At 41.1% G+C, this 19,577-nt stretch overlaps 2 protein-coding genes and 1 pseudogene across 5 annotated transcripts in view; 1 reads left to right on the top strand and 2 right to left on the bottom strand.

The window, feature by feature from the left end:
* LOC127487170 (uncharacterized) overlaps positions 1-19,577 on the bottom strand; it is a 399,814-nt gene that overhangs the window by 344,699 nt on the left and 35,538 nt on the right. The window lies entirely within an intron of this gene.
* Positions 1-19,577, top strand: part of LOC100346342 (phosphatidylinositol 3,4,5-trisphosphate 3-phosphatase TPTE2) — a 71,353-nt gene that overhangs the window by 32,692 nt on the left and 19,084 nt on the right. The window contains exons 11-19 of the mRNA XM_070048954.1: positions 4,239-4,358; positions 5,669-5,768; positions 5,889-5,952; positions 7,030-7,094; positions 7,814-7,874; positions 9,183-9,264; positions 9,369-9,457; positions 15,873-15,934; positions 17,332-17,412. Of these exons, the coding sequence (XP_069905055.1) occupies positions 4,239-4,358; positions 5,669-5,768; positions 5,889-5,952; positions 7,030-7,094; positions 7,814-7,874; positions 9,183-9,264; positions 9,369-9,457; positions 15,873-15,934; positions 17,332-17,412 (724 nt within the window). The remainder of the gene's footprint in view (positions 1-4,238; positions 4,359-5,668; positions 5,769-5,888; positions 5,953-7,029; positions 7,095-7,813; positions 7,875-9,182; positions 9,265-9,368; positions 9,458-15,872; positions 15,935-17,331; positions 17,413-19,577) is intronic.
* Positions 49-14,800, bottom strand: LOC100346081 (cellular tumor antigen p53 pseudogene; annotated as a pseudogene).

Consider the following 19,577-nt stretch of genomic DNA (forward strand, 5'->3'; position numbering starts at 1 on the left):
TTTTTTACACATGATCTTAGCCAAAACTGCCTAGAAACAACAACAAAGTAAATTTTAAAAAGTATTTTTATTTATTTATTTGGAAGTCAGAGTTACACAGAGAGAGAAGATGCAGAGTGGGGGGGTCTTCCATCCAATGTTTAACTCCCCAGTTGGCCACAATGGCCGGAGATGTGCTGATCCAAACCCAGGTGCTGGGACCTTCCTCCAGGTCTCCCATGCAGATGCAGGGGCCCAAGGACTTGGGCCATCTTCTACTGCTTTCCTAGGCCATAGCCGAGAGCTGGATAGGAAGTGGAGCATCTGGGTCTCGAACCAATGCCCATATGGGTTGCCAGTGCTTCAGGCCAGGGCATTAACCCACTGCGCCACAGTGCCAGCCCCAACACATAAAGTAATTTATGTTATCATGAAACATATCCCAAAATAATTGGTTGGTCAGTCCAACCAAATGTGTACCTCTTTATCAAAATCTTTCTTCTGACACGCAAAGTCCATAGAGAAACAGCAATTCAAATCCCAGTTTTTCACCAATTGGATGTTAATAGTATATAGTCTCCAACGGAATATTGTAGAAGCTTCTTTGAATAGATAAAGAGGATGCAAAATAGAACCAGCAGCTGATGTGTCCACATGCACATTAACAAGGAGAACATGTGTTGAATATAGATAACAAAAATTCTCAACAAAATATGAACAAGTTGATTTCAGCAGCACATCAAAAGGATCATTCACCATGATCAAGTAGGATTTATCCCAGGGATGCAAGGATGATGGCAGCAACGTCAATCAATTAACATGATATACCACATCAAGGTAATGGATAAAATCCTGATCATCTTGATAGATACAGAAAGAGCATTCAGTAAAATTCAACATCAGTTCATAATAAAAACTCTGAACAAATGAGGTATATGAGGAATGTACCTCAATAATAAAGGCTATAGGTGAAAAACTGATAGCCAACATTGCACCGATTGGAGAAAAGCTGAAAGCAGTTCTTCTAAGATCTGGAATTACACAAGGCTGTCCTCTCTCAGTACTTTTATTCAGAACAATACTGAAAGTTTTGGCAAGATTCATTAGGCAAGAGAAAAAACTAAAAGGCATATAGGAAGGGGAAGTCAAATTATACATATTGGTAGATGATATAATTCATCTAAAGACCCCACCAAAAGAATGTCAAAAATAATAAACAAATTCAGTAAAGTTGGAGGACACTAAATCAACCTGGAAAAATCGGTAACATTTAAAAGGATTTCTTTATTTAAAAAGCATACTACCAGAAAGAGAGCAAAAGGCAGAGACAGAGAAAGATCTTCTACCTGCTGGTTCACTCCCCCAATGGCCATGTCTAGGCCAGGACTAGGCCAGGCTGAAGACAGAATCCAGGAACTTCATCTTTGTCTTCCACATGGGTGATAGGGGCCTAAGTATTTGAGCTATCATCTGCTGCCTTCCCAGGCACATTAGGAAGCTGCAACAGAAGCAGACTAGCTGGGATTCAAACCAGGCAGTCCAATATGGGATGTGGGTGTCCCAAGCGGTTCCTTAACTGCTGCACCACAATGCCTGATCCACTGGCAGTCTTGTTATATACCAATAATGAACTTGCTGAGAAGGAAATCATAAAAACAATCATGCATGATATCAATTTTTTAAAGAAAGCATCATGGAGTAAAATTAACCAAGGATGAGAAACACCTCTACAATGACAATTATAAAACACTGATAAAAGAAATTGAAGCACACACACACGTACAAAGAATGAGGTCCCATATTTGTGGGTTGCAAGAGTTAAGATCGTATAAGATGGTATAATCGCCATCAAAATACCCAATGCCATTGTTTACATAACTAGAAAAAATCCTAAAATTCACATAAAAGCACAAAAGACTCCAAATAACCAAAGTAATCTTGAACAAAAAGAACAAAACTTAAAGCATCACAAGCATAATATTAAATGATAGTAACCAAAATATCATGGTATTGGCATAAGGATACATAGAGCAATGAAACAGAACAGGGATCCCAAAATTAAATCCACACATCTATAACCAACTGATTCTCAACTAAGTCACCAAAAATATACCATGGAAAAATGACAATCTCCTCTATACATGATGCTGGGAAAGCTGAATATCCATAGACAAAAGATTAAAGTATCACCCTTCCCTACTTCTCACCCTATACAAATATCAACTCAATACAGATCAATCTAAATATAAGGCCAGATACTGTGAAACACCTAGAAGAAATCATAGGAAAAACACTTGAAGGCATCAATATAGGCAATGGGTTTTTGGATAAGACCACAAAAGTACAATCAACAAAAGCAAAAATAAATAAATGGAATTTTATTAATCAAAAAAGCTTCTGCATGGTCAAAGAAACAATCATCATAGTGAAGAGATGGGAGAAAGATTTGTAAACTATATATCTGACAGAGAATTAATATCTAGAATATGTAAGGAAGTAAATGAAGTCCACAGAAAAATTCAGATTCCCAAAAAAGATTTATTTGAAAGGCAAAGTTACACAGAAATAAGAACATGTATATGAAGTACAAATATTGGTACCTTTATTAAGAGTTGACTCATGGTGCTGGCACTGACTCAGTGAGCTAGGCTGCCACTTTGCAATGCCAGCCTCCCATGTCAGAGAAACAGTTTGAGTCCCAGCTGTTCCACTTCTGATCCAGCTCTCTGATAATACTTCTCTGAAAGCAGTGGAAGATGGCCCAAGTATTTGGTCCTGCCACCACATGAAAGACTTAGATGGAGTTCTCGGCTACTGCCTTTGGCCTGGCCCACTCTTAGCCATTGCTATCACTTGGGGAGTGAACCAGAAGATGAAACATTCTGTCTCTCTCTTTCTGTCTCTGTCTCTTTCTATGTGTCTTTGTCACTCTGCCATTCGAAAAAATATTTAAAAAATAACTGAATCATAAATGACATTTAACAGTATACTAAGTACTAGACAATAAATCATAAATCACCCTGTGTCTTATCTCAGGATGAAAATTTTGGAGCTGGCACTGTGGTACAGTGGGTTTAGCTGCCACCTGCAGTGCCGACATCCCATATGGCAACTGGTTAGAATCCTGGCTGCTCTACTTCCAGTCCAGTCCTCTGCTAATGCACCTGGGACAGCAGTGGAAGATGACCCAAGTCCCTAGGCCACTGCACCCATGTGGGAGACCTGGAGGAAGCTCCTGGCTCTGGCCTGGCAGAGCCCTAGCTGTTTGGGCAATTTAGGAGAGTGAATCAGCAGACAGGAGATCTCTCTCACTCGCTCTTTCCCCTTCTCTTTCTCTCTGTAACTCTCTGCCCTTCAAATAAATAATCTATAAAAAAAAAAAAGAATGCAAATTTTAGTGAGGTGAAGAGGAGACATGAAGCATGCTCATCCCATTAGAGGGCCTTGGTAGTGAAGCAGTGGTCACTTTTTCTCTGCCAGCTTTCTGAGAAGGTGTGTGGTATGAGCCAAGCCTTGGACATGACCAATAGGGGAGTCAAGAACTAAGTTCTCCAGCCTCCTTTCATCTAGAGGTCTCAGAAGGCAGTTTGTCTCCTCTGTTGACTCCCCATCCTCATGGCATTGAACTAAGCAGAGTTGCCCAAAATCAGGTTTCTCAGACCCTGAAAGGGGCCTCCTTGACTCAGAAAGAGCATTTCCTGGAGAACAAATGCCCATGTCTGAAGGAGCCACTTTGAGGAGGAAGCTGTGGTGAATGGAGTTCATCTTTGCCTAAAGGAGGCTACAGAAGCCTGCTGGTATTCCAGTGTGGGTTCAGAGCCAGAATGTGAGTTTGCAGGTCTAAATAGTGGATGCTTCTTCATCTCATAAGCTTCTCTGTTATAACTCCTCACGGCTCCAGGTGCTCTAATAGTGTGACATATTCAACTTCCATTTCCCAATAGTACTGCCCAATATCCCACATTTCTTCTGTCACCCACATGAAATCAATGCTTACCTCTTATTCTGTGGTTCTCCTCTATCTCTTACTACACTGAAACTGCCATAGTAAAGCTTTAGTTATACATATGAATCTATTAATGAATATAAATTTCCTATATGTAAAATTTCCATTCACATTTCATTTTTATCAAAGTTGAATCTAGAAATTTCATCTTAAATAATTATTGAAAGGAGAATGTTTAATGGCAATGAGTCAAATAATATGTACTTTTAAAATATTCCTATCTTGTGAGGGACAAACTTTTTTTATATTGCAGGAGGAAGACATATTTTACTGATCTATTTAACATCTTAGATGCTGTCATTATTGCAATAACTCTCTTGATCGATACCATTTACTTCTTTTTTGACCTAAGATTTCTGAAAGACGTACCAAGGTATGAAACATATGATATATCTCTCAGTTTTTTCTTTTCCTTTTTCTATTTTCTGTGGTAATTATTCCACATAGTCTTTTCAACTTGGAATATTCTGATTCTGTACCAAATAAGCTACTTAAAAAAGAAATCTTAGATAAATTTCCATGCACTTCAACCTTTCATTTTAGCATAGGCAAAATTCAAATAACTTTAATCATGAGTCTCAAAGAACAGCAAACAAAACAGAAAAATAGTAAGTGTTGTGGATAGCAATGCAGAGGTAGTTTTGCAGTATAGTTATTGTAGAAATTAGGAAAGCTGAGGCAAAGTTAAAACTGTTCAGGATTAGGCAATTAATTTTTTCTACTGGAGCAATGAGGAACAGAAGCAAATATGATTTGGGATGTACATATAGTGGGTGGGAGCTCACCAGGCTTATCCATTAGTCAAATAGCTGACTTTCTTCTGTATTCCAGCTTCCCTTGGCTTCAATTCAGACCCAATTAACTGTGTTATGTGTTAGGCTTTGGAGTTGTTTGAAAATAACATGAGCCACAGGTGGGGGTGGGCAGGACCACTATGTTCTTAAATCTGTATATATGAAATACATGAAAATTGTACAGCTCAAATAAAATTTAAAAAAAAGAAAATAGCATAAGCCAATGTGGTCTTCAATAAGAAACCTGAGCAGCTAGGAGAAAAATACCTTGGTCCCAATTCCATACCTACTAAATCTGTATCTCTGGGACCCAAACAAGCTATCTTTAAACAAGCTCTTTCAGGTGATGCATTTATGTGTGCCCAAGTTAGAAAAGTATTAGTCCGGAATATTAGTTCCCGGATAGCCCACTTGGGAAGGGTGTCAATTTGTTGTATGTTTGATGTTCATTCGCAGTGGTAGTGAACCTATGTTACTGATGGGAATAACTGTTGAATAATAAGCTTGTTTTGCTGGGGAAAACTTGAAAATTTCTTCAACTGTAAATGTTGAATAAACAAATTCTAAGAACTTATTATCACTTTTCTAGGATGAATTTCTCAACTTTATTATTATGGGCAGTTTAAGTTGGATAATTCTTTGTTAGGGGGAAGGGGGAAATTTTATTTATTGTATGGTATTTGGCAGCAATCTTGGCATTTATCTACTAGATGTGAGTAGCACCCCATACCAGCAGCTGTGACAATCCCAAATGTCTCCAGATCATGCCAGGATGGCCAGGGGCAGGTGGCATAAGTGCCCCTGGTTAAGAACCACTGCTTCAAACTTTGTCTATCCGGATAAAATCTTGTTTCTAAAACAAAAAATGTATCTTTTAAATGTTTGTTAGGGTGGCCGTTCTGCTTCGACCTCTACGCCTTATAATTTTGGTAAGAGTTTTCCATCTGGCTTACCAAAACAGACAACTCCAAAAGCTGACCAGAAGACTGGTGAGTGGGCAAAACTTGTGTTTTGGGACATAATGGCAAGGGATGTAGATACCTATATAATGTTCTTCACTTCTAAGTTGATTTGTGTTTGACAAGTTAATTATTGTTTTGAACTCTCAGGTTTCAGAAAACAAAAGGCGATACAGGAGAGATGGATTTGACCTAGATCTCACTTACATAACTGGTTTGTTAAGCTTAGCTATTGATTTACTTACATTGTCCTACTTTTCTTGTGTGCAAATTTTTATTTTGCTTTTGCTTTTTCTAAGCCATATTCTTCCATTTTTCCCCCCACAAAGACATATGCCAGTGAGATGGTATGACATATCTGTAGTTTAACTCTCACAATGGAAGCTCTCCACATCATACCAAATCAGGGATACTTGACTGCTCTAGAGAAAGTTGAATGATTTTCAGTTTCTTGAGAATTTATTGAGTTCGGATAGTTCTCTTGGGTCTTACAGATCCAGAGAGTCCTCTTCTCTTCTTAGAATACCAGAGATGGAGGCCACTGCATTGCAGGTCTTAAAAGTCTTCTGAGTCAGGAGTGTTGAAACCCTGGAAGTTCCCACAATCACCAGAACCCAGACCTCTCAGTTTTCCTTTGGTGCTTAACGAGGTGCTCCAGAATGAGCTCAACACAACTCTGGCATATTACTAGAATCAACTGAGTCTTAGGACACCATGACATTTAACTGGTCATTACACTGGGTAATTTAGTATATTCTCTTGGTTATCCTGTGTCTGGGATAGCTTTTTTCTGTCAACCTCAACCTTTAAAGTTTTTTTCAAAGTTTCCTTTATTGTATTTGAAAGGCAGAGTTACAGTGACAGGGAGAGGGGAACAGAGAGAAAGAAAAAGAGAGAGAGAAAGAGACAGAGAAATATTTGCCATTCACTGGTTCACTCCCCAAATGGCTGTACTGGTGAGGGCTGAGCCAGGCCCAAGACAGGAGCCAGGAGCCAGGAGCCAGGAGCTTCATCTGGGTCTCCCACATAGGTGGCAAAAACTCAAGTGCTTGAGCTATCTTCTGCTGCTTTCCCAGGCATGTTAGTAGGGAGCTGGATGAACAGTTGGGATTCAAACTGACACCCATCTGGGATGTCTGCCTCACAGGAAGCGGCTTAACCCAATATACCACTATGCCAACCCCTTGAAAGTTCTTTTCTGTAACAAAAGTCTAAACATACTTAAATTATTTTCACATATTGTTCCACATCTATAATCACATTCATAATAGTGATTATCGTGATTTTTTAGATCGCATTATCGCCATGTCATTTCCATCTTCTGGAAAGCAGTCTTTCTACAGGAATCCAATTAAGGTAAGAGTTTTTATCTAATAAATACTCAATTTTCAGTGAACACAGATGTGGAGTCATAGTTTACTGTTGACCCAGGTTTGTCAGTCTTCCTCTGAAATCTTACTCTCTAACGTAAAACATCATAATGGATTATATCAGATAGTTTTTGCTGTATTTTAAGTAATAGCCAGTATTTTTAAAATTATATATACACACAGACCTATATTAGTTTTTAAAAGAAATGAACCAAAATGTCTTCATATAGCTATGACTTTTCTAAAATTTGATAAAATCTATCATTTTATGCATATACAGAGTAATACTATATACTTTGCCTTTTATTTATTTATATAATGCTTAGACCATAATAATCAGTTCATTATCGAAATGATATCTATTCAGAATTAATTTAAATAAGAACTATATGTTAACTGGGAATTAAGAATTTGGACAATAAATAAAATAAAGCTAGCTAACCAGCCAGTTTCCTCCTCTAGTGGCAGTAAACAATGCTTACTTGGAGTAGAGAATAATTTGAGTAGCCAAGCACACTGGTTAACTGTATGAAAGCCATCCATGGGTTAGACATGACTTGGACTACATGTACCTTCATATTCTATGAATCTCTTCTAGAAGCATGAGTGAGAGCCAAAAAGTAACAGCCATCATGTTTATATAACTAACTCCTGGGTCATTCCTAGGTTATGCTGGATAGTAAGATATGTGTCTGTCTCTTTTAGGAAGTTGTGAGGTTCCTGGATACCAAACATCGAAACCATTACCGAGTCTACAATCTATGCAGTATGTACATGACTTGATATTTTGCTACTATAGATAGAAAACAATTATGAATGTAAGAAGACAATTTCATTTCTACTTGTCATTTAATCATAAGCATTTGGTGGCAGTGAGGAGAGTGAGTTCAAAAATACTGATCTTGCTCAGGTACATTTAATAGGAAGATTGAGCTCAGTGGGTGCCCTTCAACAGAGACAAGCCTGTTAGAACCCAAGAGGCAGAAGTGGAGGTTTGGTCTACTCCAGTGGTTTTAGGGTTAAGAAAACTTTCTATTTTCCCTGGAACACTGCATTGAGGACACAGACCAAAAAAAGGAATTCTCTATCCACTAGGAGTGAGTTGTGATGACAGCAGTGTACTAAGTGGGAGTGGGGAGGATTGTCATTTTTAGTCCTTGTTTATACTCCTGTGGAACTGTTGTCTTCTTTTTACTTGTTGCATACTATGGTTAGTGGTGAATTACCCCTGTGATTACAGAGTAGACTAAAATTTTAAAAAAAGAAACTAAACCTTTAAAGAATATTAACAAATGATATCCTTAAGTTACCACTCTTGTCTCTCCTGAGTTTTTCCTCTATTTGTTTATTAAATGGACATTTTGCAAGGGAAAGAATTTTGGCCAGTTACACTGCCTTTGCCCCATTGTTTTCAACTATCTTACAATAGTATAATGAATTATCTGCTAAAAAGTTAAAGTAAAGGCTATTCAAAAGTCAGTTGGATCAGTAACTTATCCATAGAATAAGTCACTAATTTTTTTATGTTTTTGAGGCCCTCAAGTTTTTTTAGAGCAGCTAGAGCCACTCAGAAAACTCCTTTTGTTTTTTTTTGTTTGTTTGTTTGTTTTATTTTTTTTTATTTTTTTGACAGGCAGAGTGGACAGTGAGAGAGAGAGACAGAGAGAAAGGTCTTCCTTTGCCGTTGGTTCACCCTCCAATGGCCACCGCGGCCGGCGCGCTGCGGCCGGCGCACCGCGCTGATCCGATGGCAGGAGCCAGGAGCCAGGTGCTTTTCCTGGTCTCCCATGGGGTGCAGGGCCCAAGCACCTGGGCCATCCTCCACTGCACTCCCTGACCACAGCAGAGAGCTGGCCTGGAAGAGGGGCAACCGGGACAGAATCCGGCGCCCCAACCGGGACTAGAACCCGGTGTGCCGGCGCCGCTAGGCGGAGGATTAGCCTAGTGAGCCGCGGCGCCGGCCAGAGAACTCCTTTTGATAAGGAATTTCAATAGAAAACTTTAACATGTTCATAACTCATCATTTATTATGTTATTAGTTATGAAAATATGACATCTGTATGATTTATTTTAGGTGAAAGAGCTTATAATCCTGAACATTTTCATAACAGAGTCCAAAGAATCATGATTGATGATCATAATGTCCCTACTCTCAGGTAACTTTTATGCAACACTGGCTATGAGAAGAGGGCCAGATACACTGGGCTTTATTGTTTTGGAAATATTTTAATTCAACTAAAAGTCTAACTTTTAAAATCAGCGAGATGGTGGTATTCTCCAAAGAAGTAAATATGTGGCTGGCTCAAGACAAGAAGAACGTAGTAGTGATTCACTGCAAAGGTGGCAAAGGTAATAGCATTTTTTCTTTTTTTCTAAAGAAATTCAAAATGTATATTAAAGTATAAAACAGATTCATCTTACTATCAAACAATATGAGTAAGGTTTAAAATTTAGAATTTTTTTAAAGATTTATTTATTTGAGAGGCAGAGTTACAGACAGGAGAGATGGGGAGGGCCTTCTACCCATTGGTTTACTCCCCATTTAGCTGCAATGGCCATAGCTGGGCAGATCCAAAGTCAGGAGGCAGGGCTGCTTCTGGGTTTCCCACATGGATGCAGGGGCCCAGGCTCATTAGTAGGGAGTTGGATTAAAGTACAGTAGCTGGGACTCTAACCCGTATGGTATGCCAACAGCAGCAGGCAGTGACTTTACCTGCTGTACCACAGCACCAGCCCCTTAATATTGGAATTTTAAAAATTGAAATGGATGTATTTCTTTTTCTATACATATAGTCCATTGTTCTAACACCATCTACTGCATGTTATTTTATTCTCTATTAATTTCTAATCCCTCTCAGCCTTATCTCACCTTTCAGGAACTGACATATCCTCACTCACTTCATCTGCAGCTTCTATTAGTGAAGAGTTGTAATGTTCCTTTGGGGGACTCATATTGTCTTCCTTATTCTTATTTCAGGTTTTAGCTTTGTTTTCAGCATATGTGTGTATAAATATATATTACACACAAATATTTATAAACTTACAGAATTTCTCTTGTGAGATTTCTGTTATGTGCTGCTCTGTGTGCGTTTCAAGTGGAAGCACAGAGCACTATCTACTGGAGCCCTGTTCACCTGTAAATCATGGTGGAGTTGGGTGTGAGCTGTGGTGCACTTAGCCCCACCTTCTGAGACCCAGATGAGTTCTCAATGATGGATTTCATGGGCTCGAGTTTCCTTGTTGCCTGACTTGCATGGTGGGGAAGAGTCTCCTCTGAGATAGTGTGGACATCGCTCCTGTGTGGGAGGTGTCGTGGGATGGCTCCCACAGTTGATGTTTGTGTGTCTGGTAGGCCAAGGTCTATGTTCGAGAATGTAAACATTAAAGATGGCTTCTGTGGGCCAGCTGCAGGTCTGGATGGGCAGGGGGAAAAGGGGTCGGACAGCATAGTTCCAATCTGTTTGCTTTTTTTATACCTTCTCTTTTTTTCCCCTCTTGGAACTTCAAAAGCAGTTCACCTATCTCCTCCTCCTGCTGCTACTCCCAGCTCCATGGACACCTAATTCCACCTAACCTGATCCACTGGGGACTGGCACCCTCCACCCCGACAACCTGTGCATGCTGCGTCTCCTCTGTTTCTCCTTCCTATTTTCCCTTTCAGCATGTACCTGCCCAGTCTGTGTTGGCCAACTGGGTTTCCCGGTGTAAATTTCCCGCAGTTCTATCTCCTGCATGTAACCTCTCTCCCTTTTAACTACCTATTTTGCCCCCATGTGACTTGGATATTCCTGTTTATTTTTTTTTTCTTTTTTTTGACAGGCAGAGTGGACAATGAGAGAGAGAGACAGAGAGAAAGGTCATCCTTTTGCCATTGGTTCACCCTCCAATGGCCGCCGCGGCCAGCGCACCATGCTGATCCAAAGGCAGGAGCCAGGTGCTTTTCCTGGTCTCCCATGGGGTGCAGGACACAAGCACTTGGGCCATCCTCCACTGCACTCCCAGTCCACAGCAGAGAGCTGGCCTGGAGGAGGGGCAACCGGAACAGAATCCGGCGCCCCGACTGGGACTAGAACCCAGTGTGCCGGTGCTGCTAGGTGGAGGATTAGCCTGTTGAGCCACGGTGCCGGCCCAGATTTTCCTGTTTCTAAGCTGCCATCTTTTCCCTGACCCTTTGGTTCTTCTTACAACTTGATTCTTACATTCAATTTTAGAATAATTTTGTCCGTTTTCACAATATGTTTAGGATTTTCATTGGAAAGGAACTGAATTTATTAATTTGGGAGAACTGACAACTAGGTTATCTATTTATTTGAATCATTTGGCCCTTCAATAATATTTTATACTTTATATTCACAGTGGTTTTTGTAGTCCATTTTCTGTTGTGGTAGCAAAAATACCGAAGGCTGGGTACTTTATAATAAAAGTGGTTTATTTAGACCACAAATTTGAAGGCTGAAAGTCCAGGATCAGGCAACCCCATGTGTTTGGGCCCTGGTAAAGCTGCTTGGTTGCATCACAGCATGTTAGATGGCATCATGGTGGGAGTGATGCATTCGGTTAGCACGTGGTACTTATATTACCTTCTTAATAGAAAGCTGCTAGATTCTGTTGATAGTTTGGTTTACAGTTCTTGTATCCGGGCCATGGGTATGATTGGATATTCTTTTTTTAGTTTCCCTCATAATGTTAATTTCAACTGTTGGCTTCACAAAATGAGCTAGGCTGCATTTCCTTTCTTTTTTATTCTCCAAGTCTGTTTAACTTGGTTATTATTTTTTTTTCTTTACCTTAAATGTAAGCTAGGACTCCCTAGTGAACCCACATCAACCTACAGTTTTCTCTGTGGATGTTTTCAAGTTGTAAATCAGATTTTGTTAGATATAGGATTGTTTAAAACTATTTCTTGTATCTATTTTAGTTAGTTGTATATTCCCAAGCATTTGTCCATTTTATATACAATTTCAAATGTCTTGGCATCAAATTGTTCAACATATAATCTTACTATTCTAATATCTAGAGTGTGCTCCCCTTTTTATTCCCTATGTAGCTTTCTTGATGCCTTGTCTCTATTTTCTTTGATTAGTTTCACCAGGGATTTTTCAATTTTATCAATCTTTTCAAAGTACCAAATTATTAGATTATTGTTGGTAGCTCTTTTTTTAGTATTATTATATTAGAGGGGAGAGACAAAGAGAGCACTGGCACTCCCATCTGCTGGTTCATTCCCCAAATACTCAGAACATCAGCCCCAGTAGTAGCCAGGAGCCAGGAGCCAGGAGCCAGGAATACAGTGCTGGTCTCTCAATGTGGATGGCAGGAAATCAAATTACTTGAGCCATCACCACTGCCTCCAAAAGTCTGTATTAGGAGGAAGCTGGAGTCAGGAGCCAACCAAGCTGTTGATCAGTAGCCTCCTTTTCAGGAAACTTCATGCAAAAGGTGGAAAAACTCCTCTTTGGAAGTACCTGGCTTAGAATAGTGTTTGCAATGACAGACTGAGAAAGCAATTTAGCGGTTCATTAAACATTTTTAAAATGATAGAAAATTCTGTGCATCTCAGGTAAAAATAAGTTTGGAATTACATTAAGTAATTAGGTTCAGTGTGTACTAAGTAAAAAGCTACAGTAATTAAGCAAACATTTTTATTTTTTTTTTGAGACACAGGATGGTACTCACGTTTTATTGTAAAATAAGAAACCGATATAAAAAGGGGATATAAAAAGGGAAGAGGACTGGCGGTGACAAATGCAGATGTGCCTTGCAAGGTGCAAAAGAAATTGACCCTGAGCATTGTGGGGAAAGTGAAAAAGGTCTTAGTAGATGCAGATGGTACATGAGATGGAATCCTCCAGGCGTAGGTTAGGGCAGGACTTCTTTCAGGTGCCATCGTCACTAAGAGGCTGGGCAGGATTTGGCTGCACCAGCGTAGACCAGGTGCCCAACCAGTGAAGCTGTCAACCCAGCCAGCAGGAGGGCAGGGAACCAGCTCCCATGAGGGTGCCACATCCCAGCCACCCTATAATAAAGGGTGCTTTCCAGGACAGCCACACAGCATTTCATTAATCCTCACAGTAGACCCTGTGAGGTAGGCATGATCAGCATTTCATGAAGTTGTGGCCACATCCCTGCTCAGCACAGCAGGAGGGCTGGGCTTCCCACCCAGCCTAGGGCTGCTTCTCAGAGCATTTTTCCCCCCAAACATTCCTCACAGTCAAAATTCTAAAAGCTAAGGCTGGCCCATCCTAGCTCCCACTGCCCCTCCCTCCCTCCCCCCAATACCACCAGTGCAGGCCAAGGCAAGTGGAAGAATTCCTGGGAGTTCTGAGGCATACCTCTACCAAGTAGGGTTCAAGCACCTGAGTCCCAAAATGTCAAGGTAGGAGGGCATGGGGGTCGTCAACGTGGTCAGAAGGTGAGACCTCAGTCTGAGTTGGGCCCCTCTCTCTTGAACATTAGTTTTTTACTGCAGGAGGTAGACTGCCCCTTCTTGGCCTTTGGGCAGCTGGAGTGAGCCCTGCTCCCCCAGGGCTCCTTCTTGGCCTTGGCATCCTTGAGCTCCAGGACCTCATTCAGCTCTTGGAACACCTTGAAGCATTCACGCCCACGGATCTTAATGATGCAATATTCTCTATCAAGTGGCTTCTTTTTCTTGGGAGAGGAGTCGGTGGTGGTGGTTGGCAGTGCTTGCTTAGAGCTCCCGGGGGGCAGCTCAGGGCAGGACTCCCCTTTCTTGAGGAAATTTTCTTCCTCTGTGCCGTGGTCCCTCCCAGGACAGGCACACACTCGCACCTCAAAGCTGTTCCATCCTAGCAGGTTCCCCCTGGAATCTTCCAGTGTGATGAGGGTGAGGATGGGCCACCGGTTCATGCCCCCCATGCAGGAGCTGTTACACATGTAATTATAGTGGATGGTGGTACAGTCAGGGCCAACGTCGGGTGGCTCATAGGGCACCACCACACTGTGTCGGAAGGTGTTTCTGTCATCCAAATACTCAGCACACAGATTTCCCTCCACCCGGATGAGATGCTGAGAGAGGGGCCAGATCATCACTATCGGAACAGCACTCGTGGTGGGGGCAGTGTCTGACAACTTCCTTCATGTGTTGAGACTTCTTGAAGATGGCCATGGCCCGCACACGGGTGCCAGGCAGGGGTGTTGAGTCGACCCACAGCTGCACAGGGCAGGTGTTTGCTAGCTGCTAGAAGAGCTTGTTGAGGCAGGGGGAGTACGTGCAGGTGACAGACTTGGCCGTCCCAGAGTGCAGGAAGCCCAGCCGGAAACTGGAGTTGCCGTGGTAGGTCTTTTGGGAAGGGACAGAGGATGACAGGGGCCAGCAGGTGGCTGGTGCAGGGGTCGCCAGCCCAGGGGCAGCTGGGGTGGGGGCCTCTGGTGCAGGAGCTGCTGGTACTCAGAGCCCTTCATCTGGGTCTTCGTTGAGCCAGTTGGCAACATCTTTAGTGGACAGCAGATCATCCAAGGGAGGGTTCAGCAAGGTGGTCAGCAGGTTGTACTCAGAAAGCAGTTTCCATAGGTCTGAAAGTGTCTCCTGACTCAGGGGAGGCTCCAGGCTGAGAACTGACTACAACTCCTCCATGGCAGCACCCAGGAAGCTGGCCCGGTCGCCAGTCCTCAGGAGAGCGCATCACAGCCCCAGACGCCAGGTGCCCCCGCAGCGCAGTGGCTACCTGCACCCTGGACGGTGGCCCCCAGGAAACAACATCTTTTTAAAGTTAAATTTTGTATGGCAGATGAAAAATAGAAATTCAAATAAAACTCGAGAAATTTTGAGGATAAATGACATGAAGCATAAGGTCAAGGATTTGCTTTAAAATGTAACAGTGGAAAAGAAAGGAGATGGCACAGAAGAAGAAAGGATAGAGGATAGAGGAGAGGGGAGGGGTAGGAGAGAAGCGAGGAAAGAGGAGAGGGAAAGTAACCAAGTTCAGCAAATATCAGTAATTACAAAATCAGGAAAAGTACACGAGGGTTCACTATCCTGTTCTGTATGCTTTCATATGTTTAAAAACTTTTGTACTACAATTAAATACTCTATGGAAGAAACAATGAGTATTGCAAATGCTAAAAGCCATTTTGAGTTGTGATCCTGGTTTTATTCTTTTTCTAAAAGAATGTTTAATTTATTTGAAAGGCAGTGGCACAGAAAGAGAGAGGGAGAGGCAGAGAGATCTTCTATCAAGTGGTTCACTCTCCAAATGGCCACAATGACCAGGACTGGGGATGGCTGAAACTGGGAGCCTGGAACCCTTTCTGGGTCTCCCCCATGGGTGGCAGGGGCCCAAGTACTTTGGTCATCTGCTAAATCCCCAGACTCATTAGCAAGGAGCTGGATCTGAAATGGACTAGCTTAACCTGCTGTGCCACAACTCTGACCGCTATTTTTAACGTTTATAGATACTTTTATTTATGTTATATGGATCATAGAGTGTAGAATTAGTTCCTAATTAGCAAGTGAGGCTTTAGGCTTGGAGTCCTAGGCAGAACTGACTGCCTCCAGTGTGTTTCCCAGCATCTGTGATTCAAGACAAGTACACATGTGCACAAGTGTATCATGTCCATTTACAGAACCAAATTCCAGATACAACCATAAAACAGCGAAATATCTTGGCTATTACTAAACTATTTGTGACAAGCACATTCAGGGTGTAAAAAAGTCAATCAAAAACACACTCTGGATACTTCTGAGTGTATTTTCATACTAAGTTCTACCATGAACTAGCTTCTTAAACTAACTTTTCTTTTCTAGGAAGAACTGGGACAATGGTCTGTGCTTGCCTCATTGGTAATCAGATCTTTGGTACTGCAAAGGTATGAAACATGTTACTACAATCTGTCTTGTGCTTACTGAAATCGCCAGTTCTGAACTATCACTGCTAGGATGTTATGGTGACTCTCTGAGTCCCAATGGTTAAGTGAAACTGTAACTGGAGAGTGGGTCATTAAAAAGTATTGGTTGGCTCCTCCTTTGTTTCATATCCACTATGAAATTAGTAAATGACTACTTCTTACCCTGGACAAGGACTAGGGTAAAATGTGTGAGGCATAAAATTTAAGGGAATATAAAAAATCTCAGTAGTTAGCATAAATAATGTTAAATCAATATTTTAAAAATAAAAACGAATGCAAAAAAATCATGATGTATACACTATTAATCTTTTAAATACAAGTGGGACCCAATAGGAGCAGGATTAAGTGAGGTCAGTAAAGCCAAGTTATACAAATGCAAAGCGTTGCAGGACTTCCTCATGAGAATAATATTCAGATTAATTAGATGCATTTTGCAGAGGACCTTGGCTATCCTTAAAATTGCTGTATATACATAAAAGGCCTTGCTTTCCCACTCAGAGTCTCTCATGGTTAATTACTATTTTTGCAAAGTCAATATACATAATAACTGTAATCTGGAAATTGCTGAGAAGAGAAGGTGAGTTGTTCCCATGTCTTAAAGCAGGGTTCATTTTGCTGCCATATTTTTGGGAAGCTGCCACTTAAGTCCCTACTTCCAGCAGCTCTGGTCTGCTGGCCTGCAGTAGAGAGAAGAGGAGCTGAGGGTTATGCACAACAGTCAGCTCTCCAGGAGATGGGAGGAGTGCGAGTGGGAGGGAAATTATGGGGGAGAAAGCCAATGTAATCCATAAACCGTACTTTGGAAATTTATATTTACTAAATTTAAAAAAAAGGAAAAAAAAAAAACAGCTCTCTAGCCACTTCTGTCTTATAATCTAAGATACACAAGTTTGGAAAATAGGTGTTTCTTTAAGTCATACATCATTATGTTTCAGTGAGTTGTAAAAGCAACTTACTGAGTAGTGTTTCACTTCTAAAATGTAGATTAGAAAATATCAATGTTTGATGGGTGTGTGTGTATGCCCAAGTCTGTGTGTATATCATGGGTTTATTAATGTGGGTTACAATTTCATTTTCTTTTCATCTCAGTCTTCTCATTTGTATATTGGAAGGTAGAAAGAAGAGTTGGACCAAATAGTTTCTAAGGGCATTCTAGTTCTGAAAGTCCATGTATGCAGGAATCTTTGAATGAGACATATCTTTGATGTAGCCTTTTTAATACTGTTATTTTGAGTAGCCTCTCTTCACAGAATGCTCCCCCTTAAGGAAATAATGTGTCCTTAGAAACTTAAAACACATCTACTATGGGAAAGGGAAGATTGCAGATGAACCATTGTTATGTTGCTCCTTTTCTATAGGAAAGTCTTGCTTATTTTGCAAGTCGACGTACTGATCACACCATCAGTAGTAAATTCCAAGGAATTGAAACTCCCTCCCAAGTAAGTTTTCTTTTTAAAGGGGCACTTCTTTGGGGGGAGTGGGTTAAGATTAGCCCGACACATGGTTTCACTTTAGACTCTTCTCTGTTGGATATCAGGCAGTGGCCCTTGGGTGCCCTGCAGCAGGCTTTAACTCCTCCTCAGGACCAAAACCTATACCTCAGTCGCTGCCCATGCTTGAGGAGCAGTGGGTCCTCCCTAGAGCATTTGATATTTGTTGTTGTGTACAGAGTTCAGCAGTTGATTACTTTCCTGTAATAGGCAAGTCTAATACCTAAGATTCCAGGCCCCTAATGCTTATCAGTTGCCTTTGATTTCCCCATAGAAGAGGAACTGAGTCTTTCACAAACCCCTCCTGCGGCAATGTTGCCCTCTCAGAGAATCATGAGAACTATTTCTAGATGATTTCCTTGTGAGAGTGGTTGGGGAGGGAGAAGGAATGTCTATATTTTGATGGTTAAAGAAAAAAGAAAATAGAGGCCGGCACCATGGCTCGCTTGGTTAATCCTCCGCCTATAGTGCCGGCATCCCATATGGGCACTGGGTTCTAGTCCCAGTTGCTCCTCTTCCAATCCAGCTCTCTGCTATGGCCAAGGAGGGCAGTGGAGGATGGGCCAAGTGTTTGGGCTCCTGCACACCCATGGGAAACCAGGAAGAAGCACCTGGCTCCTGGCTTCAGATCAGCGCAGCGTCGGCCATAGCAGCCATTTGGGGAGTGAACCAATGGAAGGAAGACCTTTTTCTCTCACACTGTCTGTAACTCTGTCAATTTAAAAAAAAAAAGAAAAAGGAAAATAAACACTTTTCAAAACCTCTAATATACCCCAAATGCTTCTAAACTTAAAACTATTTCATTTAGGATTTATAATATTTATGTGGAGATTGCTGAATTTTTTCCTTTTAAAAAGATTATGGAAATTTTCAAACATATGCAAAAAAGACAATTATACAACAAATCCATTTTTACTCAACATGCCACTTTATCTCATAACTAACCAATCATGGTTTATTCATTCTCTCCCCTCTCTATCCAAATTCCTCAACCCTATTCCACTCTGTTTCACCAAACCTGGGTTATTCTGAAGGAAATTACACCCATGAGATCATTTTATCCCACAAGTATTTTGGTATGACATCTAACATAAGGTCTCAAGAGAACCCAAAAATCTTAATACCATTTATCACATCAAATGCTGTATGCCTTATAAAATCTTAATAATTTCAAATTTTGAGTTTATTTTTAAATTTTCATAATTGTCTAAGATACTTAGAAAACTTTGTTTCAGTTACAATACAAACAAGGCCCATACATATCATTTGGATGCTACCTCTCTTAGGTCTCTTTCTGTTTCTGTTTCCCATCTCATTTTTATTCCTTGTGATTTGTTTATTGCAGAAATCAAAACATTTATCTGATAGAGTTTACAACAGTCTAGACTTTATTGATACATGCTAAGGGTTTTATATTCATTACCTAATTCAATAGGCACTGTTATGAATCCCATTTTACAGATTATGAAATTGAAGTTCAGAGAAATTAACCACTAGAACCAAGAACTCAAATCTAGATCTGTCAAATCTGAAGCCCAGTATAGTCCATGCTGTGAACAGCTTCTATTTATTGTCCCCCTAAAACCAAAGTGAGAGCTGATTGAGACTCTTAGGGAGATGTGAATGTAGCTATAAATGAGAGACTTTCTTTGAGTGAAGTGATGGCAACTGAATAACTACACTGGGCTTTGAAAGCAGCACACAGTAACTTCTCACCCTAGATCTTTGGTTAGGACAAAAGAATTCAGCCTTTACTCACCAATACTTTTCTCCCATACCTAAGCCAAAGAAAACAAAAAACAAGATATACATACACCCTTGGATAAAAGTAATACATCAACCTACTGAAGTCCATCTTTTATCACGCCATTTCCATGCTCAAAATCCATGATGGCTCCCTGCTGCCAATGGCAACTATATGTTCTAACCTAGCTCTCAAGATCTTCTGCGGCCGGTGCTGCGGCTCACTAGGCTAATCCTCTGCCTTGCGGCGCCGGCACATCGGGTTCTAGTCCCAGTCAGGGTGCCGGATTCTGTCCCGGTTGCCCCTCTTCCAAGCCAGCCCTCTGCTATGGCCTGGGAGTGCAGTGGAGGATGGCCCAAGTCCTTGGGCC

The sequence above is a fragment of the Oryctolagus cuniculus genome, chromosome 9, assembly GCF_964237555.1.
Source record: "Oryctolagus cuniculus chromosome 9, mOryCun1.1, whole genome shotgun sequence".
NCBI classification, from domain to species: domain Eukaryota; kingdom Metazoa; phylum Chordata; class Mammalia; order Lagomorpha; family Leporidae; genus Oryctolagus; species Oryctolagus cuniculus.